At 34.3% G+C, this 23952-nt stretch overlaps 1 protein-coding gene across 2 annotated transcripts; it reads right to left on the bottom strand.

The window, feature by feature from the left end:
* Positions 1-5050: 5050 nt before the first annotated feature.
* Positions 5051-16167, bottom strand: LOC109807257 (ras-related protein RABA4d). Of its 2 annotated transcripts, XM_083072457.1 has the most exons (4): positions 15648-16167; positions 15465-15568; positions 15032-15267; positions 5051-5780 (listed from the first exon to the last, which is right to left on the bottom strand). In XM_083072457.1, exons 3-4 carry the CDS (start codon positions 15157-15159, stop codon positions 5336-5338), a joined length of 573 nt encoding a protein of 190 aa, XP_082928583.1. In that variant the 5' UTR covers positions 15160-15267; positions 15465-15568; positions 15648-16167; the 3' UTR covers positions 5051-5335. The 2 variants fall into 2 exon arrangements, with proteins under 2 accessions (XP_082928583.1, XP_020225368.2); XM_020369779.3 differs by lacking the exons at positions 15032-15267; positions 15465-15568 and having other exon boundaries at positions 5066-5780; positions 15648-16154.
* Positions 16168-23952: the final 7785 nt, after the last annotated feature.

The raw sequence follows: 23952 nt of genomic DNA, 5'->3' as shown, positions 1-23952 counted from the left end.
AACCTCTCATACTACAGTATGCCTCACAAAAATCTCAAGAAATAAAAAAAGAGAGAGAAAGAGAAATTTTGAGCTCTAAGGAGTATTGGACGAAATTTTGTCGCTAAAAACAATGACTGAGTCTGTTATTTATAGACATTAGAAAGTGACCAGAATGGCCCGTTCCAAAATCAGAACGGCCCGTTTTGGATCCGACCGTTATGTATTAATTTTATAACTAGAACAACCCGTTCTTAAACTAGAACGACCCATTCCAGAGGTGAGTTTAATACATAACTGACTATGCTGGAACGACCGTTCTAAACAAGAGTTTTTGGCCTTTTTAGTAACTTAGAATGACCCGTTCCAAACTTAGGTTTTAGCCCTTTTTTAGGAACTTGGAACAGCCCGTTCCAGTTTAGGAACATCCTGTTCCAAACTAGGGTTTTAGGCCTTTTTAGAAACTTGGAACGACCCATTCCAAATTGGGAAAGGTGCGTTCCAAATTGGGAACGGCCCGTTCCGGTTTTGCAATAACCCGTTCTTGGCTACTAAAACTAGCTTGTTTGGGCTTTTAGGCCTTCTGATGTCATGTCCTGTTGTTTCCATTCTTTGGTAGCTATTTTCCTTGATAATAGACGTCCATTTCATTGCTTTTATTAGCCCGGAAGAAATTGGGTGTCTACATTTTTGAAAAAATGTTTCTAGAAGAATGGCTGGCCGAGGTAGGAATTTGTGTTTAGGGTTAGTAAACAAAACATATTTGTTACAGGGAAGTTATCGTTGTGTTTTAGCCTTTTTTGGAAAGTTGAGTAATGACTTGGGGTTGCGCTTTGGTTAGATGATCCCCTCTTAGCCGCCTTTCAATTTTTGACTTAGGTTTCTACTTTAGCATCTTAACTTTTTCCTAGGTTACTTGGAATGTGTTCCCTAGCGGACATTTTTCTTTTGATCCTTATTTTTTCCTAGGTTACCCCTTTTGCTTATGGGTCTTTGATCAATGTCGTACTCGATCAAATGTAATGTGATTTTTGTAGTACTAGGAAGTGACTCCTAGGTCATTTCTCTCAAGGAGAAATAAGCCAGGCAAAGGTTCTCGTAGTATAAACAAACACACGAATGGGGGTTTCAGATTCGAAATAATACACTGGGCATGAACAATAAAGCAGTTGAACAGTACATGTCAACTCTCCAACTCAGTTGTAGCACCCATATCCTTGGTTCAAAATATTACCCTACTTATCTAAACCTTAGTTCAAGTATGAGTAACCACTAAGCGTCATTACCGTCGTTGAACATATAGATATAAATGAAGAATTAGCATGCATCTCTATTCACGGGATTAAGAAAACCGTGAGCAAAGCAAACTAGTCAAGTTAAAAATGAAACCATTAAGCATGGAAACAAACTCGTGACCAACCGTAATAGATTAATGAGGATTAGAACGTAAGGACACATTAAATTAATAGACTTCAATGGTGCATTAAACTGAGTTCGAGAGTAATACAAATTAGCTTTCCATGGAAGTGGAAGACACAGTAGAATAACAATGGAAGAAGAAGAAGACAAAGAAGAAGAAGAAGAAGAACAAGGAGAACAAGAAGAAAAAGCTACAGCAACGAAAATACAAGAAAAGTGAGGGCAACCAAAAATAAAAAAATGGTGTCTTTCAATCTTGTCCAAAACCCAAAAGAGGGGTGGCGACTGTCATTAGGGTCCCATCACCCTCTGACCTAAAAAAAACCTACTTCCCTCTTTGTCTCCCTCCAAAAATTTGAAAACAGTAATTCAAAATATTGGGTTGGCCCAGTTGGCCCAACTAGCTCATACAAACAGCAATAGGAAAAATACAACAAAAATAAAAATAAGGCTATGCTGAAGTAGGTTCACGTAGCAATGGTCCTAGTCCATTAAGTGCTTCCAAAATCTCTGCAAGTAATTATGAAATTAATTAGGCTAATAAATCCAATTAAACGTAATTCAGAATTAATAGCCCAATAAAGCTCAAAATAATAAAATATGGCAGGAGAAAATAATTAGGCACTAACAACATTGAATAGGAGCTCACAAAGGTAAGAAAATGTATGAAAAATATGATTCATCAGTCTTCTAGTGAACCTTGCCCTAATTTTTGCATAGTCCCCTTAGTAGGTTTCCTGCCAAGCTTTCATTTTTGTAGCGTTTGTTTGAGGTGTGGGATTATTTTATTAAACCCTAGTCATGTTTGGATTCATGTGATTATTCATTTTTACCCTTTCCATGTTATTATCTAAGTAACGTCTTTGTCGTAAACAAACCTTGTTTATTAGGGGTTAATGGATGAGACCTAGAGTGAATATTTAAAGAGAGAAGAGAAATAAAATAAAAAGAGTGTTATGGCATTAAAATAGTATTTTTAATTTACACGTGCGCTTTTAACATAACTCGAGGGCTCGGAAATGCCCTGAGTTCGTGATTTATACACAAAGAAATGGATAGAGGTTTCCCCTTAGAGGAGTACGATTGGTCCGACTATTTTAGAAACCTCCTTCCATTTGCTTGAAAGTCGAAGTTTTGGAAGATTTCGTGTAATGGCGGACTGTTTGACTTCTTCCTTGAGGATCTTTTTTTGATGAGGATATTTTTAACTAAAGGTTATGATGCATGACTTTTTTTTGCTATGCACATCTTTTTTGTTTTTGAAATAAACTTTCCTATATGATGCTTTAAGGTTAGGGTATATAAAAGGGTGTTACTTTTTTTAATTAATATCTATTTGTTTGCCTATAATTCTTATCTGTTTGAAATGAAAAGAAAAATACAACAAATACAACACACATGTGCTAAACAAATGTACACCCGCGAATAGTCACGTCCAAATCCTTAGTTTGTGGTCCCTGTTAAGAAAAAGTGCGTTGTATAGGACGGTTCTAATCTCACTGATCTTTACAGGCTCCCAAGGTGCCCCTATTATAGGGACCCAATATCTCTATCGTCGTCATTCGGCAAACATTTAGGTTTGATGTAGTATTTTGGGCTAAAGTAACCGGTTATAACCTTTAGTGTGATTTATGACAAAGCTTGCAAACTCTAAGGCCATTCTTGGGTTGGTCATACGTCAATCACTCCCTATGTTTACACATTCATGCCCCAGGTGTAGAGGGAATTGTTGTGTGCAAGGCTTTGTGTACAATTTTTATTTCAAACAGGTGCAAAATTTAAACAGACAAACAAATATGAAAACCAAACAAGTAAATATTTACATGCAAAATAAACAAGGTAAAAGGAACAAATATTTGAACTATTATTCTTATTTTTCTAATCTAATCATTTATTTGGGCATAACCCTCTTTAAGCATCCCTAGTGGAGTCGTCATCTGTCAGAACTTGAAAAATTCCAATCTTGCTCACAGATGGTTTAGACTTCCTTTTTGAAATTCTCATCAATTAGGGAATGTCCAGACGCCAAACTAATCCCTAATTAACGATTTTGAAAAGAGTTCATTGAGTCATCATCGATGTTTTGCCCAAAACATCAAAAAAGGAAGAAAAAAAGACTCTTAAAAATACAAAAAATGGTCTTCACAACCAAAATTATGTTCGAGGATTGGTAGCAAAGGTGTTAGGCACCCTACAAGGTCCTAAATTGGTACCCTTATGATGAAACTAATGTGATAGAGAATAACAATTTAAATATTTGGTTCCCTTTATTAATGGTTATTTGCATGCTTTAAACTTAAATTACCCAATTTACCCTAAGACATCTACATGATTGTCCTTTTTAATTATAGTAATATTTATAATAAAAGAAGTAGAAAATGGAGAAGAAGATTGGTGGGAATACCTCTTGATTGAGCTTTATAAAAGGTTCTTCAAATATGGAATACTTGATGCATTTTTTGGTCGCCTTTCACACTATAATATGCCTCACTACTCTCTAGAAATACAAAATGAGGGAGAAAGAGAGATTTTCGAGCTGTATAGGACTTCAGTAGACAATTTTTTTCCATCCCTAACACTATTCACGAGTCTTCTATTTATAGGCACAAAAATCCATCGGAACGGGTCGTTCTAAATTTTGAATGGCCCGTTTTGAACTTTTTGTTACATACAAAATTTGAAACTGGAACGATTTGTTCCCAAAGTGGAACGATTTGTTCCCAAAGCGGAACGACTTGTTCCGGATTTGAATTTTACATGTAACTAGGTCAAAATGGGGCATCCTAACCTAGGGTTACAGGTTTTTTTTCTAGACTCGAAATGGCCTGTTTCTGGCTACTAATTCTAGCACTTTGTATTTTGGACCTCTAGATATCCTGTTAGCTTGCTTTGGTATTATTTTTGGGCCTATGGGAACTCCTTCTTCATGCTAAAAGTCTATTTCCTTGTTTATGTGTTCCGGGACGAAATTAGGTGTCTACAACCGTCAGGATTTAGTAAAAAGGATAGAAAGTTTCAGATTTGAAGGAAAGATCAATGAAAAACTTCATTTCTAGAGTTATAAACGGTGAAAGCTTAAAAATAGGGTACATTCAGAAAAGCTGGTGCAAAATTCGTTTATGCAATCCGTACATGGGTCATGAAAAAGTAATGTGATGCATGTTTTTGAAAGATAAGTCTTTTGCTACCAAGCAATATATCATAAAACGATTGAAAAGGGCATGAATGTCCCCGGACTAGTCTTTGAACAGTGACGATATGCCTTAGAAGACTTTCCTTGGTTGTATATGTATAGATTTCTTTCAAGATGCACTTTTCATTCTGTGACAGACTATTTTTTTAACTAAGATTTGATTGAATAAATTTCCAAGCCACTATTTATAAGACAAGAAAATAAAAAGTAAAATAAAAGTATTTTTTTATAAGTTAATACTAATTTATTTATTTAATTTTTATAAAAGAGCTAATCTATTGTTATTAAAAGTTACATTAATTGATTTTAGTTTACTTGAGAAATTAAATTCATTTTATTTGTTTAATTTTTTTCTATCACAAGTATTGATTAAGTTTATGAACACTGGACCTAAACTTATTTGATTTTGTATTGACCAATGGAGTGTAATGTAAGGAGGGGAAAGATTTGCAATGGCCATGCTAATATGTTTTAAAAAATTGTCGTTGCATATTTAATTATGTGCACCTTTTGATTGAGGGCCGAAATACATGTTCCTATATGTCCTTGGACGTCAGTTGTATGAATAAAATGTAATGCAGATGTTCTTTATGATGTTCTAAACATTTTGTTATGAAAGAAGAGAGAATTTTTATGATTGTATTCACAAATTTAAATACACATAGCCTAAACATGGATGGTGCCTAATGAGATAATAACGAGCAATATGGTGCTTCCCAAGAAAGAACTAAAAATACACAAAAGCTAACAGCAACGACCCTTTTTACCACCATTATCCATCTCTTGGTTGGGAACAATTATTCTGCTTCCCTTGAGAAGCCCTGAAGCCCCATTGGGATCTGAATCATCATCATTAGCAGTGAGTGATTTTTTGGCATGAATCCGGTATATCTCGGTTAGAATGGTCAAAAAGCAAGTTTCAACATTGGTGGACTCAAGTGCTGATGTCTCCATAAAGAATAGGTTCTCTCTTTGTGCAAACTCCTCTGCATCTTCCATTGGCACTGCTCTAAGGCTTCCCAAATCACACTTGTTCCCAATTAGCATGATCACAATATTTTGGTCAGCATGGCCTCGCAACTCTTCCAACCATCTTACCATGTGGTCAAACGATTGACGCTTAGTCATGTCATAAACTAACATTGCTCCTACAGCACCTCTATAGTATGCACTTGTAACTGCCCTGTACCTGAAACACAATATTTAACACTTGTGAGGACACCTATGTATCCAAAAGACTAAAGAGCCAGATCACTATAGGGAACAGAAAAAAACAATCACTATCAACAAAACCCACAGGACACAGTTATCATATGACGTTAAAATTCATACCAAAGGTCAAGCTAGTGGTTTCTATTTTCCTTTCTATTCTATTCAATGAATGGTTCAAAGTACATTTTATCTATTGAAAACAACCCACTATATAATTCTTATTCTATTCACTAATCTGATTACAGGATACTTAGAGAAGTTTCTTTTTCGAGCTAAATAAAAATTGAGATGGACACCAATGTAAATTCAGTATTTTGCATTAAGCTCTAAAACTAGCTTTGTCTTAAAATCATAGTACTGCTGCTAGTACGCAAGTATTATATGTGCGCCACAGTTTTCTTAGTGCATCTTACTGTAGGTATTAGAACCCATTTGCAGGGTATGAGACATGATTCCCACGTCAGAAAGTGTGGACTTAGGCTTTGGGTGTTCCATCTACGATGACTATAGTCCTGTTTGTTTATCCGTTTTTCTCATTTGAATGGAAAAAGCTTTGTGAGATAGTTTGTCCATTAAATGGAGCATTAGAATTCGGGATAGACATGAAACAAAACACATTATAACTTTTATGATGTGGTTCTCTAAATATTCTTATCAATTGGTATAAGAGCTTGCTATCATGTCTCTTAGCTGCAAACAAGCTGTGTAGATGGTGATGTTGACACTGAAATGTTTGCCTAAGATTAGTGAAAAAGGCTAATACACATCAAGGCTACATTGGCAGTGGAGCTGTGGAATAAGAGATTCCAATGTGGGCTTTATAAAGGTTCTCTAATTACATTGACAAACTTTTATGTCGTGGCTGTTTCTCCCTGTTAGACTGATAATATGGATCGCACAATCAATTCACAAAGTGTTAAAATTTGTCAACAGAATTCACGTTTTGTTTAGTATTTAACATGGTTTTGAATTACAATCCACATCACTTATTGAGGCCACTATATGCGAACCTTCCTTGATAGAAATATGTCAAGACCAAGGAATCCAAGAGGTGATACTTTAAAGAAACCAAGAGGAATGGGATGATCTTGAAGAACTTTTCATATGTTTGTAAATATAATAGTTACTTGTATAGATTTATTTTGCCTTTATATTTGTAAGGAACTTTGTTTTCTTTTTATAGACCATTGTATATTGTTTTTAGGTTGAAGGTTACTCTTTTTCTATTTTTTCAGTAGTAGAAGTGGGGTGACGATTAGTAATGTTTGAGAGTGTGACTAGCAATTGGGCCAGAAATGGGTCTAGGCAAAATTTTACATATTGGACTCATTTTGCTCCTAATTTTTCATGGATTTGATTTATCTAGGTATCACCATTTTTGGATGGACCTAGCTAAACCAATCCAAACATTTTTAAAAACAGATTTGATGAGCAAAATAGCCCAAGGCCGCCTAGCTTGCTCTTGGCTCCTTATTTGGCCGAAATTGCTTCTTCCTTCTTCAAGCTTGGGAAGCTTGTGTTATAAGCTTCTCCTTAGCTTGCTTCCCAAGCAAGCTAAGTAAGAAACTTGCTCCACAAGCTTCTTAACTAGCTTGGGCGGTCAAGCAACTAAACCATAGTTAAAGTTAGCTTGCTTCCTAAGCTAGATCTTTCTATAAATTTGTAATTCTTACCTTTTTCCTCACTTTGGATGAATGAAATTAGAATTTCTAAAAGAATTCTCTCTTCTCAGAGTCTCTTGGTCGTGGAGAACTTTCTCTCCTAGTTCCTTCACAAAGGTTTCCACCTTTGTGCCTTGGAACCTTGTCTCCTTCTTCATCTTTAAGGAGTTACCGAACCTCCTTGATTGCTTCTCCATCATTGAAGCTTCTTCAAGGTGTCTTCATCACTTTAGTGTGTCAACCTTAAGAGGAGAAAGGTCTTGGACGGAGGAACTTGAAGAACATCAACCATTCTTCAAGTCACTTCCATCATTTTTGGTATCTAGAGCCTTAGTTCTCTTGAGGTTAAGAACATCAACCATTCTTCAAGTCACTTCCATCATTTTTGTTATCTAGAGCCTTGTTTGCTGAATGGATCTAGGTTTAATACATATTTTGATGGATCCTATATGTCACATGAGAATTGATTGATTCATTTTTGCTTGTTCCTTTTAATCTTGAATCAATCCGGTTTGTACTTTTAGGTGTTCTTGTGCTTATGTGTTTTTATTTTGTTGAGTCTTCTTTTATTCCTTATGACTTGAATCCGTGATTGGATTATAATAATCAATAGCATGTGTTTTTGGTTTATAATCTTGTGTTTTGTCTAGAGTCATGTGTAGTCCTTTTTATATCGTTGAATCCTAGATTAGCTTGTTGAACCTTAATTTTTTGTGTCTACATTGGTGCGTTTTTTTTTTTGCTTTCTAATCTTGTGCTGACCTATATGTGCTTTTACTTTACATATTTGAGTTCCTAATTTGCTATTAGTTCTAGCAAATTTCCTAGAGTTAGGTTTCTATTATGAACATTAAAAAGTTTGTCAAGAAAATTGTTAAACACTTTTCCTATTCGGTTTCCTTACATTTTTGTGTTGTGGCTGAAACTTGTATCATTTTTAAGTCATCAAAATAGAGGCAAAATAGAGGTATAAGTGTGCTTAATACATTAGAAAAACAAAACAAACAAAAGAGTGCTTGAAAATTTGACCTAAAAAGTTGTACAAAAGTTTGAGCACTAGAAAAACAATTTCACTTGTACACCTCTTATTTTGTAAAAAATTTTGCAGCAGTTTTACTTCATGAAATCTGAGGCTTATGTATGTATAAAAGGAATTAATACTCCTGTGATATAAAAGAAAAATAAGTGAAAAAGAATTTGCAAAAAGAAGAACAAAAAAAGAGCAAAAGAAAAAGCCAAAGAGGAGTGAAAACTAGTAAGACTAGCTCTCGGATTTTGTGTATGCTTGCCTTATAATTTTCTGTCCAGCCATAACATTGTGTGTTACATTGAGTTTTTCCTTTTCTAATCCTAGATTTTGTTTTCTAATCTACTCTAGTGCCATTGATAGGTTTCCCTTTGTGTGCTAACCTTTCTTTGGTGCCTTAATTTTTGCTTGTCATTGTTTGGAATTCCTTCTAGTTTGTCTCATCTATTTCCACCATTTGGTGTAACTTCTCCTAATTGTTCCTTTTCAGTTTTTACCATATATTCCAGCAACTTAAGGTGTGTTGAGTGCTTCTTGAAGGTGTGGAAGGCCAAGCTACAAAGGAAGCCAACATTAGAAGGTTTTGTGGTGGCCTAGGAAGCTTGCTTCTCCATTGGAGGAAGGCTTTGGATGTCCAAACACCTAGGAATAACCAACATCAAGGTTATTCCTAAGAGAGGAGTGACACACTTGTGAGGGCTGCAAGGATTGGTGGCTGAATTTGGAGTTGAAGGAGCAACAAATTTTTTGAAAATTTTTGTGAAAACTAGTGACTAGTTTAGAGACGGAAATTTGTTTGTCACAAAATTTTCCCTTGATAAATCCGTCTCTAAATTTGTCACTAATTTTGTAGCTGAATCTTATTTTCTAAAATTTGGTGTAGCCACTACATTTCATTTAGTGTGAATTTACATTTCATTTGGTGTGAATTTATATTTCATTTGGTGTAAATTTACATTGCATTTGGTGTAAATTTGCATTTCGTTTCTTGTAAATTTTCATTTCATTTGTTGTACAAGGCCTTTAGGAGTTTCTTGGAGTGCCTTTGGTGCATTTCCGTCTTTCCTTAGAGTTTTCAAACTAGGTAATTCGTGTAGTACATGTGAGAGTGGTCCTTGGAAGTCTTTGGTGCTTACCAAGCTCTCACTGAGGTTTACTAGTTTTACACGCCTAGTTTATATTTTCTTGTCTTTAATTTTTCAAGCAATTTATGTTTTATGCAAATTTATGTTTTCATGCAATTTATGTTTTCAACCAATTTATGTTTTAATTGCATACACTTATTAGGCACTTGTTTGTTATTTTCCTTTTGAAAAATACTTTGTGAAAACATTTTGTGCAAGGCAAAGTACAAGGGGGTTCAGAGATTTTTACTTGAAGAGGCTTGGTTATTAAGTGGCTCTTTGTAGCTCACCTCCCTCCATAGTTCAATTTGTACTCTTAGACCTCTAAGTGCCAAGTCTAGCACTTCCAAAAAAATTATTTTCTTAAAAACTATTTTTGTGTGAAAATATCTTTTTGTTTAAAATGTCTCAACAATCCGACTATAATGGAAGTGATAGTTCTCCTAAAAGCATTTCTTACCTAACAAAAGAGTTAAAATCATTTAAACTATGGAGGAAGAAAGAGGCCATCCAAAAAGAGAAGGATAAAATTGAAAGGGAGGCCCAACTTGCTATCCTAGAGGAAGAATTGAGACTTGTTAAAAAACAGGAGGAAAAGCTTAAAGAAGAAATGAGAAAACAAAAGAGGAGACGTAGGAGCTCTCACTCACAATATTCTTCTCCCAACGAAAGCCTTAATGTAGGCGATCACTATTAACCTACCCCTAGGAGAGTTGTTAAGCCTAGGGAATCCAAAGTGGATCTCCCACAATTTTTGGGGAAGGATGATGTGGAATCCTACCTTGATTGGGAGATGAAGGTAGAGCAACTCTTTGCTTGCCACAGGTGAGTGAAGAGAGAAAAGTACTACTTGCAACCCTTAGCTTTCAAGGGAATGCAATGTATTGGTGGACCTCTTTGGAAAGAGAGAGGCGCCTCCATAATGATCCTCCTATCCAATATTGAAATGATCTTAGGAGTGCATTGAGGAGGAGACACATTCCTTATTATTATGGAAGGGAGCTTATGAATAAGCTCCAAAGGCTCCAACAAAAAGATATGACTGTTGAGCAATATAGGCAACAAATGGAGCTATACATGATGGGGCATGTATTAGAGAAGAGGAAGCCACCACTGTAGCTAGATTCCTAAGTGGTCTTGACTTTGAGATTAGAGACCAAGTGGAGCTACTACCCTACAGGGACCTAAATGACTTGGTCCAACTTTGTGTAAGGGTAGAAAAACAAATGTTAAGAAAATCTTCTTCTAGAAAAGAAAGCTCCCACTCTAGATCTCATATGAAAGACTACATGGAGGAGGAAAAATCTTTTGAGAATAAAAATATTTTAGAACCCTCCAAGGAATTAGCTAAGAATAAATAAAAGAGTAGAGATAAGGGTAAAGGTGCCATCACTCCACACACTAGCACAAAGACTAGTGATATCAAATGTTTCAAGTGTCTAGGGAGAGGTCACATTGCTTTTCAATGCCCTACAAAGAAAGTCATGATCTTAAGAGGGCATGACACTTATAGTAGTCAAGAAAAGACTACCTCTTCAAGTGAGAGTGAGGATGAAACAAGACATCAAACGTTCAATGTGGAGTCAGTTTATCCTTATGAAGGAGAACTTCTAATGCTTAGGAGAATCCTTAATAGTCAACCTAGTGGTACTCTATCTCAAAGAGAAAACATTTTTCATACTAGATGTAATGTTTTAAATAAATCATGTTCTCTCATTATAGATAGTGGTTCATGGTGCAACTGTTGTAGCACTAGGTTGGTTAAAAAGTTGAGTTTAATTACTATGCCACACCCTCAACCTTATCATTTACAATGGCTTAATAAGGATGGAGAAATAGTAGTTAGTCAACAATTGAAGGTCAAGTTTTCCATTGGGAAGTATGATGACCAAGTTTTATGTGATATAGTACCAATGGAAGTTTGTCATATTTTGTTAGGAAGACCATGACAATTTGAAAAGAAAACTATACACAATGGTCTTACTAATGAAATTAGCTTCATTCATAAGGAAAAGAAATTTGTGTTTTATCCTCTCTCACCTCAACAAGTGGCTGAGGATCAAGCACAAATGAAAATCAAAAGAAAAGAAGAAAAAGGAAAAAAGAAAGCACTTTATGTAGGGAAGAGTAAAGAGGAAGAAATGTCCTCTAAGGGATTTGTGACTAAAAGGAATTATTTTAGTATTAAAAATCCTATGAAGAAAATTCTCTTTATTCATAAAGATCTTAATTATTGCCCTTATGCTGCCACTAGTCTTGAAGAGGAGATTCACAAATCAATTATTTTTAAAGAAAAAGAATGTCAACTTCAAGATTTAGTGAAGAAGAAGTGGACTTCACATAGTCCTACTTCTTGTACTACTTCCTTGGTGGTGCCCAAGATAGCTAGCCTTCCTTTGTGTAGGACTCTTCCTACTTTAGTTGTTTTAATAAAGCACCCAATTCTTGGAATATATTATTTGTTGGACACAACATATTAACTTTCAAGGTTCCTTATGACAAATCCTTTTCATAACTATCCAACAAATAATATAATCCAAAATTGCTTAGGAAATTTTCTAGTAATATTTTTCTTATTTTTTTAGGAAATGCCTAGGTTACCACATAGGGTACTTTAGGCAAGATGTTCTAGTTTTTAGGATTATGTCTTTAATGTGTTATAGTCTTAGTTTTAGTACATTTTTAGGGTTTAACGTATCTAGACTTTGTTTAGGAGAGGATCTTATTCATTATTCTAGAAAGTCTAATATCATTAATTTCTTTATTATGTTCTATGAAAGGATTCCTCTTACGATATACCTTTCACATTTATTGATTGACAATGTCACCTGTAATGAATGATATTATATATTTGTAGGTGTGGATGACTATCATGAAGACTCTCGAGATTTGAGGTCAAATCATTTTCAAGAGGGAGGGGATGATAGAAATATGCCAAGGCCAAGAAATCTAAGAGGTGATACTTTAAAGGAACCAAGAGGAATGGGATGATCTTGAAGACCTTTTCATATGTTTGTAAACATAGTAGTTACTTGTATAGGTTTATTTTGCCTTTATATTTGTAAGGCATTTTGTTTTCTTTTTATAGACTGTTGTATATTGTTTTCAGGGTAGGTTCCTTGGAGATTTTTACTCCATTTGACCTTGTATTAACGGTCACCATTTTTACATTTTTCAGTAGTAGAAGTGGGGTGGCAAATAGCAAGGCATGAAGGTGTGGTTAGCAATTGGGTCAGAATTGGGCCCAGGCAAAATTTTACATATTAAACTTGTTATGCTCCATTTGACCTTGTATATTGTTTTTAGGGTAGGTTACTTGGAGACTTTGACTCCATTTAACCTTATATTGAAGGTTACTCTTTTTTTATTTTTTCAGTAGTAGAAGTGGGGTGACGATTAGTAATGCTTGAGGGTTTGACTAGGAATTGGGCTAAAAATGGGCCTAGGCAAAATTTTACATATTGGACTCATTTTGCTCCTATTTTTTCATGGATTTGATTTATCTAGGTATAACCATTTTTGAATGGACCTAGGTAAACCAATCCAAACAATTTTAAAAACGGGTTTGGTGAGCAAAATAGCCTAAGGCCGCCTAGCTTGCTCTTGGCTCCTTATTTGGCCAAAATTGCTTCTTCCTTCTTCAAGCTTGGGAAGCTTGTGCTACAAGCTTTTCCTTAGCTTGTTTCCCAAGCAAGCTAAGTGAGAAACTTTCTCCACAAGCCTCTTAACTAGATTAGATGGTCAAACAACTAAACCATGGTTCACTTAAACCATGGTTAAAGTTAGCTTGCTTCCTAAGCTACCTCCTTCAATAAATTTGTAACTCTTACCTTTTTCCTCACTTTGGATGAATGAAATCAGAATTTCTAAAAGAATTCTCTGTTCTCAAAGTCTCTTGGCCGTGGAGAACTTTCTCTCCTAGTTCCTTCACAAAGGTTTCCACCTTTGTGCCTTGGAACCTTGTCTCCTTCTACATCTTTAAGGAGTTACCGAACCTCCTTGATTGCTTCTCCACCATTGAAGCTTCTTCAAGGTGTCTTCATCACTTTGGCATGTCAACCTCAAGAGGAGAAAGGTGTTGGACGGAGGAACTTGAAAAACATCAACCATTCTTCAAGTCACTTCCATTATTCCTACAACAGCATCATACCACAATTGTGGTGTGAATGGAAATCACAGCCTTTATTGCATTGCAACCGTGTTGTGTTATCAAAGTCATCTGTAAAATCTATTTTTTTCACTTTTTAGTTTAAAAAAAATAAAAGATGAGAAAATCTTTCCAAAGGATCCTGAAATCTAAACTCCAATATCGAATCTTCCCCTCCTCTATTGCTTGTGCCCTATTCTGTGGCTTGTTTCCTTTTTTGTTTTAATATGTGTTTTGAATTTTGAACCTTGTGAGCTCGTGGGAGACTAGGGCTGAGGTCAAGGGATAATGGAATGGCTCAATTTGTAGGTTCTAGAACTTTTTAACTTTCATTTTTTTTAGTGAGAGCATTACTAATTGTTTATTTAAATTTAAATGGGAAAGTGGTCATTTGTGGTTGAGCGGCTAAAACACATAATCACAAATTACAGAGACATGAATTGTTTAGATGATATGGATGGTATTTGGGATTCTAATCTAAAATGAACATAAGTAAAATTATGATGTTTTTAATTAGAATGTGAACATGGGTTGGATTGTTGGAAATTTTGAATTTAAACTTTTTAATTAAAATGATAAGAAAGGATTAAATTATGGAAGGATTTTAGGGAATCATTGACAATGTCAACTTGCGTTGTTAGTGAAAAATTTAGGAAGAGGAAAAGTTAATTTACTAAGAATTTTTAGACAAAGAATTAAAAAATGTACACACCTTATAAAATAAAGATATTAAATATATTAATAGTGATAATTTTTCTATATTTAATACACATATTTAATAAATTCACGCCGCAATTGTGACAACCCACTTTGCAATGATTGCAATATCTACAATTGTAATGACCACAATTGTAACTGCAACCACAATTTAGAACCATAGTTATCAACTTTGGAATATTGAATAAACCGTGTTAATTAAGACTTAGATACCTGGAAGATCCAACCCAAAAAACTAGTCCAATAGGTGAGAGAATCTCAAGGTTTAAGTATCACATTGAACTTCTTATTATATTTAATGTGAGACTCCTAACATTATAGTTCTCTTTCGATCTATAAACACTAACCTAACAATAACCATTTTTCTTTGACACTTTTACTCACCTATCACTATTACTTTTGTACCTTAATCCAGTTTATGAATAGTTCTTTTCACAGTCCAAATCTCAATGGAAGAACCAATTATTAGGATATAAACACATGAGAAGAGTCCAACTTATTCTACTTGATGTAAGACTTCTAACAATGTCCATCAACCAATCAAAGACTCACAATATGGATGAGGCTTCATCAGTTGAAGACAGAGACGCGGAACTTCCCCACGTAGCAAGACCCGCATACATTCTGTTTAGAAAATGGATTGGGGAAAGATGGTTGAAAAATAGTGTCTTTCTATGCATTCAACTATTCAAGCAATATGCATTTTCCAGAACAGTATCTCTATCACTGACTGGAAATGATACTTCAAGCAATGCAGATAAAAATTCATATTCATATCAGCAAATTGCCTGCATGAAATTATTTTTGACCCTTCATTAGATGCAATCAGTAGCAACAAACTTTTCAAACAATGCAAGACATAGTAAGTAGTAATAATTTTAACTTATATGTCATTCCTAAGGCAACGATCAAGTCTCATATGATGTTTGGGTTGAATTTTCAATAAATGAATTGACATGCTGAAGGACTCTTAAGTAATCCTTACCAGTTTTCCTTATCCAACAAACATCATTTGAAATCATACATCCATGATCATACCCCCCGTAGAGAAAATACATAATTCTACAAACACACCCATGTCTCCAATTTCTGAAATTATGAATTGATCCAATTAAATCATGAAAAAGAGGATAAATTAAATTTGTTTGGAAAAGTTAGTTATATATACCTTTCTTGGCCAGCGGTGTCCCATATCTGAGCCTTGACGGTCTTGTTATCAATGATGAGAGTTTTAGTCTGAAACTCAACCCCAATGGTTGCCTTGGAATCGAGGCTGAATTCGTTCCTAGAAAAGCGTGCAAGAAGTTGAGTTTTTCCAACTGCGGAGTCCCCAATCAACACCACCTTGAACACGTAATCAATCTTTTGGCTATAATCCCCGTACAGATTCGACATCCTCACAATATCCCTAACCCACATGCATCAAATTCTAATTAACCGCTATATAATGGGATCAATCATCATTGATTCATTTATAAAAAATTCAATGTCAACAAGGAATCAAGTGTTGGACATGAAAACTGAGAGGGCTCGTGTGACGTGATGAAATCGGAGAAAGAAAATGAAGGGCAAATTCTTCCTCCTTTCTTGATCGATATCTGATTTTTCTTGCGTTATACGGAATAATTCTTTTGTTTTTGTAAGACGTTTGGAAGAATTGTTGTTAACTAATATTATATATCGTGATCATTAACAATGAATGATTGCTATATTTTTTTATTCATCAAACCATGTTAATTATGTGATCATGTCCAAGACATTAAATGTTATTTGTTTTATAATTTTCAAAGATTTTTCCACAATAATTATATAATCATACATATAATTACATTGACTCAAAATATTCAACTTATGTAATGGCCTGCATGAGTGTTATGTTTATAATTTTTAATAGATTTTTTTAATTATTATGATCTTTAATATATGTGTATATATATTTATAATTATATTTAAATAAATGCATATTCACACATGTCTTATATCAATTTAATTTATACTAGTAGGAAAAAAGGAAGTGTCTCTATTGGAAAGTAAAATAAAATAAATAAGTGGTTATATATTTTTTTTTTATGATTGATTATGTTAAAATAATGTTCAAGTGTCAAGTGCAAAAAATACTAAGAAGAGTGTGCTAGAGAAAAAGGAGGAAGACCTAAGCTTATATCGAGCTTTGGGATAATTAATAGTAGTTCATATTTTCTTTCTTATAATATTTTTTTTTATTTTGATTATATATTTTGGGTCAATTAGAATATGAATTTATTTTTGTATTCTTCTTTAAGGGGTGTACTTAGTTTTTTTGAGGGCGAAACTAATAATTGAAAAATGTACTAATTGGACTTATTTGTGTTAAGTCAAAAAATGATCTTAGATCTTTTGAGTTTGGATTTTTAATGCTAACAAGCGTAAGAGAAAATGTCTTCCAAAAAAACTTTGAATATATCTTTGAAAATAATTAACAAACAAAATGTAAGACGCAAATCATATATAAGATGATGTAAATCAGACAAAACATATAGCTTTTATCATATACATCAAATGCTTATTATTTATTGAAATTAATGATAAAAGCTTCTTCAATGTTTCATTTCTTAACAGATCGAATTAGAAGATTATCTTGAAACTCACAAATTTGTTAAAGAGAACAAAATCATATTTTTTGTAAGGACCAAGGGCAAAGATCCCTAAAATCATAGAGAAAAGTAGATAAAGTCACCTTTGTTGCTGCACTACATTGACATTACCTCTACAAGCTTTGTTTGGTATGAAAAGTTGATAAGTAGCCTCCTTGATAAAATAAGAGATACAATTTGGTAAAATGCATTTAATGCTCACATTAAATGAGTTAAACAGTCACTTGCTATCTAAGGAAAAACAATGAAGATTGACGAAGTAAACTTGTGATCTAGACTTAAAGTGTTATAATGATTATCTTCTTCAAGCTATTATATAAGAAGACTAAAAGCTCAAGAAAGAAAAGACGTGTAATATATTAAAAAGACTTGTATAGAAAGAAACACCGTAAATTTATTCTCTAGTAAAAGGCTTACTTCTTTGTACTGGTTGTTTAACGTCTAAGTGAGACGAACACAACATTTGTGTAACCTTTATAACCATTGTTAAGGTTGAGCTTAGAAAGACTTGTTTAAAAGGAATACTTGTTTTGAGCCTGGAGAAACTTAAGTGTATAAGGATACTTAGTTGGTAAGCCTGGAGAGGCTTGTTGTTAAAAGAATACTTAGGTAGCTTCTTGAAGAGTCAAGTTAAAGAATATTTAGGGTTGAGCCAGAAGTGGCTTATTAAAAGAATACTTGTATCTTTGTTTAAAGATAGTGGAACTCAATCTAGTTGGATTGAGAATTGAATGTTATCATGGTAGTTAAGATGAACTAGTATAAAAATACCTAGTGTTTAATTTGACTACTCTTCACACTTCATCAGACTAGTGTTATTACTTTACTATGAAAAAAATGTAAGTTTATGATACACATGTTAAGTCAGACAAAGCCATTTCTAGCAAGGTTTTGAGTGAGACCAATATAATACATGTTGATTATTCCTAACAAGAGTGTTAGTGTTTCATAAAAACATAAGTACAGGAAAAATGAAGAAAAGAAGCATGTACCACTCCCTATGTCAGGACCAAGATAAAGGGTAAAAGCTTCAAACATTAGAAGAAAAACTCCCAGAAGGAAATTGATCAAGCATATGCATTAGACGATACAAGATGACAGACGAAAGCTCCATATAGACAAGTCAGACTAAAGACCAACACAAGTATCGAACAAGGATAAATTAAGAACAAGACAAAAGTGTGGCAAGCACATCCTGAAGCGCAACATAAAGACTTAGATGAAGGTTGATCAAAGATCAGAACAAAGTCAAAAAGTTAGGCAAATACGAGTCAAAGTAAAAGAACTCAGACGGAAGTTGGTCAAACAGAACAGAAGTCAACAAAATTAGACGAAGAACAGTATAGACTAAAATGAAAGTTTGTCCATCTACAATGTTGACCAAATCATAGAAGAAGTCAAAATCATCAAATACTCAGATGAAGAACAAGATGTGAGACACATAAGATTAATAGACACAGACAAAGACTACCATGCCAACACTTCAAGAATCAAATCTCAAAGGACTACTTAGGCATCGTCTACGACAACACAAAAGCTCTCAACGTAAAATGTGTGATCAAAGAGAAGAAGAACAAGAAAAAGCACGCAAAAGCAAAGCATGCATGTGTCAGAAAAAGTACATTACTTTTTCAAAAAAGGACAACACCCTATAGCTACGTGACTAGAAAAGGACAAAAAAGTTCCTAGTGTTAGAAAAGAATGGCCCAATCCAAGAAGGGGGGTGAATTGGATTCTATGACACTTAAAATTTTTTCATAGTTCTTAGGATCTTTATTTCAATTCAAACTTTTCTAATATGAATTTTCAAAGAAGTTCCTTAAAAGACTTGCTAGTGAAAATGAGTCCTATATGCTTTCTTGATTAATCTTTGATAAAGTTCAAAATTAAGAACAATCAATATGCAACACTTTGATTCAGTTTAAAGCAATGTTGTGCATACAAACATGTTAATCAAGATTATTCTCTTTAACACACAACCAAGATATTACTCAAAGTAAAAGAAAAGGGTAAGAGAAGAATGCACAAGTCTTTTATCCTGGTTCAGCCACTCAACATGTGACCTACATCCAGTCCTCAATCATAACCTGATCAAGATTTGTTCCACTATCTTAATGAAGAAGGATTACAAGCATACCACACATGCATATACTCCTACATTCAAGATAACCACTTTCTTGACCCTAAGAAAGCACCTGTTGTAGAAACCCACTACAAGAATTCCTTACCACTTGAGACACCTACTCAAGATTTACAATTATTCACAAAGAATTAAAAGAACGAATTCACCTGAAAGCTGAACAAATTAAACTATGAATTCATAAGAAAATCTCAATCTTTCTCTTTCAAGAATGTGATGATGATGATGATCTTTTTCAAAGCATTTCAAAAATGTTTTACTTCTTGGTTTCACAAAAAAAACACTCCAAGAAGGTCACAAAGACTTCATAATAACATTTTTCTCCTTTTGATTGTTAACTCATTCTCTGTTCTTTCTTTTTTCTGAAGTTTCAAAGTGTGAAAACTATTTATAACATTTTCAGAACCAGATAATCGATTATTTTAAAGGATAATCGATTATTTTGTTCTTCATGATTTTTGGAAATCAACCAAGAACAGATTAATCGATTATTTTTCAGGATAATCGATTATTCCAGAGAGATTCCTGGGATAAAAATAATCGATTATTACAGCAAGGCATCCTTTCCACCTGTTGCTGGAATAATCGATTATATTTAATGATAATCGATTATTTTGTGTCAGTTTTCAAAAACTCTATTTTATATCTCAAAATAACTTTTCAAGTATCTAACTCATCATCATACTCACTCTTAGTCAAATTAGATAAAGATTGACTCATGCACAAAGCACACACATGCAAAATAAGCTCAACAAAACAATACAACTTATGAGCTATCCCTATTACACATCATAATAGCCATATTTTCTTCTTGACTTTGTTTTTGACTTGTTGTTGTCCTTGGTCAGCTTTGATTCTCATAATCCACATTTTGTTATCATCAAAACCTTCATTCTCCAAGTTTGAGTTGATTCACCACTCCATGAATCTCAACAATCTCCCCCTTTTTGATGATGACAAACCATACAAGCCATTTTGTTTTGCAAACCAGTATTTTCACATTTTAAGTCCTGCAAAACAAACTCAAAAACCTTTCTCCCCCTTTGGACATCATCAAAAACAAACATATATATATATATATATATATATATATATATATATATATCCAGATTGCACATGTATTGATTTATGCACAAGACTCATTTGCTCATAATCAATGCCACAAGACTGACTTAATACCAAGCAATATCACCATAGGCATTGTTCCAATCAATTCAAATTAATACCAAAGCTTGTATCAACAACTTTGATACATTATGAACACATATGTACTTCATACATCAATGATTCCACATGATACATCAGCTATACTTAGCCTCATTTCAAATATACCAATAAATACCAACATATATGCAATAATATTATCACATCCCAATGTTCAAAACAGAATATAGCATTATCAAACATCCAAATCAAAGTTACCAAATCATTCCAAACACAATATAACCGCAATAAACTTCATATTGCACCAAAATTTAAATTTTTCAAACCAAAATAAACCATGATATTGTTCAGAAATTAAAACGATTACAACCCAATTGAAATAAAAAAATAGAAATTTAAACTAAATCTTCTAAAAATAGAACAAAACACTAAAGCTCTAGAATCACTCCGAGTCATCTTGCATCCCAAGCTGAGCCTTAATTCGGTTAATCTCATGATCAAGGTTATCAAACCGATCAAGAATGCCCGAATAATACGACTCGTGCTTCCTAGACATCTCCATTACCGCGTCAAGCTTGTTAATCATAATTTGCTCAAACGGAAAAAATGCTTTAGGCTCTGGTTCTTGTTCCCGTTCAGGTTCAATTTCCACTTGCGATGGCTGGTCTTCATCATGAGATGGAACACCATCTTCATCTGTTGCAGGTTCAGGTGTTGGAGGGGCATCTCCTTTGAATACCCATTTGTCTTCTTGTTTCAGCATCCCCATATGATGCAAAGAAGATTTTTCAATTTTATTCGAGGCATGGAGAATTATCTTTTTCTCCCATTTCAAATCCACACCTGTTTTCTCAAAAATCCTAGATAATAACAAAGCATATGGTATTGGACCATCCTCCTTCCTCCTTGCCTTCCACATATAATCATTCACCACAGACACCCAATCTATCTTAATCTTTTTCTTAATAACATGAATTAGCAAAATGTCATCCCTTGACATTTGAGCATGATTATGTAATATAGGCTTAATCATCCAAGCTATAATGAAAAAAATTAATCTTGAATTTTTCTTCATACCTCCGGCCAGAAATTTTGTGTAATTAGTGGTCTCTAGGTTCCTTTGACAATCTCTAAACGTTGTTAGCTCCTCAAAATCTCCAAAATTGAAGGGTTAGGGCTTAGTACTCCGGTCTCCACTCAGCCCAGCTGCTTCCTTCAATGTTGGACCATCAAGCTTTATAAGCTTGCACTTCACCACAGATTGCATTATCCCTTCATTGCTTGAGGCAAAGCATAAAAACAACCTTATAAGCTCAGGGTAATACGGACCTTCTAACTCCAAGAACTTCCCAAGTTCCTGGTGCTCTAAGAGAGAAGGAAAGCTAAAACCCTCATTCTTGAACCATTCTAGCTTCAAGGTCTTCGAAGGGATTATTCTCCTACCCGCATACCATTCAAAATAGTAATTTTAGGTCTTCTCATCAGAAAACCACTTGGAGATGAGTTGCTCAGCTCTTGTGGGCAGAGGTCTTTTGCTCCCCCTGACTTCAAGCTTCTTTGGTCTCTTGGAAGATGATGTCATTTAGAGGTTAAAGGTGGGTTCTTTGTTGGAGATGAAGAAGATGAAGAAGAAAGTGTGTTAGGGTTTGAGAGTTGAGAGAATGTGGGTATTTGAAAAATAAGAAGGTTTAGGTGTTATAAACCCTAGCACCAGATTGGGGTAGAGGAGAGGTTTCACTTATGAAGAGAAGTGGGAAGTTGGAGGTTGGCGCGAATAAAACCGTTCCAAAATCGTCTGGAAAACCAAGGGTTGCGCAAATAATCGATTATCTATACAAATAATCGATTATTTGTATCAGTAAAATCCTTTGAAAAACCTTTCTACACTACATAATCGATTATTTTTTGGAATAATTGATTATTCTAGAGGGTCATTGATGGAGAAGACTAGGAGAAGTGAAGTAAGGCCTCCTCCTTGAATCCGCCAATGCTAGGATCTTCTTCAAAGGAGATTAGAAACTGTGATGAAGAACACTTGAAGACAATAGAAACTCGGATCTAGGTTTCCTAAGCTATGGAGGGAAGTATCCAAGCTCAAGAAGCAATGGATTACTCACTTCAAAGAGGAGGAAGAAGGTGATTTTCCTAAGGTTTTGAGGTGAGTAATCTTGGTGGCTTTGAAAGGGAGAAACTCGGCCAAAGGCTCTTAAATTTCTATTCAATATTCAAAGTGAGTACAATAGATGAGAGGAGGGAAACATATAGCATCCGAATTTGAGGAGAACACTTGGCGCCACATGATTGGTCACATGTTGGCGCCAAGGTTTGAATTCAAATTCAAATTTGAATTCAAACCTTGTGTCACATGCTCATGACCGGTCATGTAGAGCTAAATGATAGATTAGGTTGAATTTAGGGTTGCATTTCGGTGTCACACTTGTGCAACCAAGGTGGTGCCAAAAGTGTGACCTAAATGCAACTTAAATTCATCCTAAATTTGACCTAATTTGTCCTAATTCAAATGAACTATTAAACCTCCTTAAACCCTAAACTAATGACCAAAATACAATGGTCTAATGAATACAATCAATAGGAAATATTACAAGGAAAATAATGAGCCCAATATTGGGTACCAAAAGCCCAAAGGCCCATGAAACCCAAAACTAGGCCCAACTAGCCTAAAACCTAAAATGCTACTCTATGTGGTCCAAAATACAAGACCAAAATATATGATACCTATACTAACATGATGTATACAAAACATATGAAAAATAGCTATAACAAACTATGGCCCATGAAAAGTTCAACTTGGGCCTTCCCAGGCCCATAAGGCCCATTGGGCCCTGACTGGCCCAAACCTTCATGTCTAGCCAACTCCTCTTGGTTCTTTGAGTATGTCACCTCTTGCACTCCAAAGCATGATTCCATCAATCATTTCCTCTCACTTGCCCAGATAATCGATTATTGCCGAAATAATCGATTATTCCAGAGACTCTTTGTATTTTTGCTACCCAGATAATCGATTATTGCCCAAATAATCGATTATTCTAGAGACTTCTAGAATTCCTCTTCTCCCAGATAATTGATTAACTTCCAAATAATCAATTATTCTCCTAGGCTCACTTACAATAATCGATTAAATTTTACAATAATCGATTATTCTAGAGAAGTTTTTCTTCTCTTATTTCTAACCTTTTAAACCATTCCTAATGTATTTCAACTCTTAAACTTACTCTTTTATGCATCATATATCAGTGTTTTACACATACATCAACCAACTTTCAATCAAGCAATCAAACTCAAGTACACATTCACAATCAATTCAAACAAGACTCATTAATAATTCCTAGTTCAATTCTCAATTGATTAAATCTTTCCCTTGGTAGAGGTTTTGTAAATATATAAGTTAATTGTTTACTAGTTTCAACAAACTCTACAACACAATCATTTTTATGAACATGATCTCTTAAAAAATGATGCCTTATCTCTATATATTTTGTCCTAGAGTGCAAAATTGGATTTTTGGTTAGATTTAT

The sequence above is a fragment of the Cajanus cajan genome, chromosome 4 (assembly GCF_000230855.2).
Source record: "Cajanus cajan strain Asha chromosome 4, NIPB_CcT2T_4, whole genome shotgun sequence".
In the NCBI taxonomy this organism is placed as follows: domain Eukaryota; kingdom Viridiplantae; phylum Streptophyta; class Magnoliopsida; order Fabales; family Fabaceae; genus Cajanus; species Cajanus cajan.
This window is presented reverse-complemented; position numbering and strand designations above follow the sequence as displayed.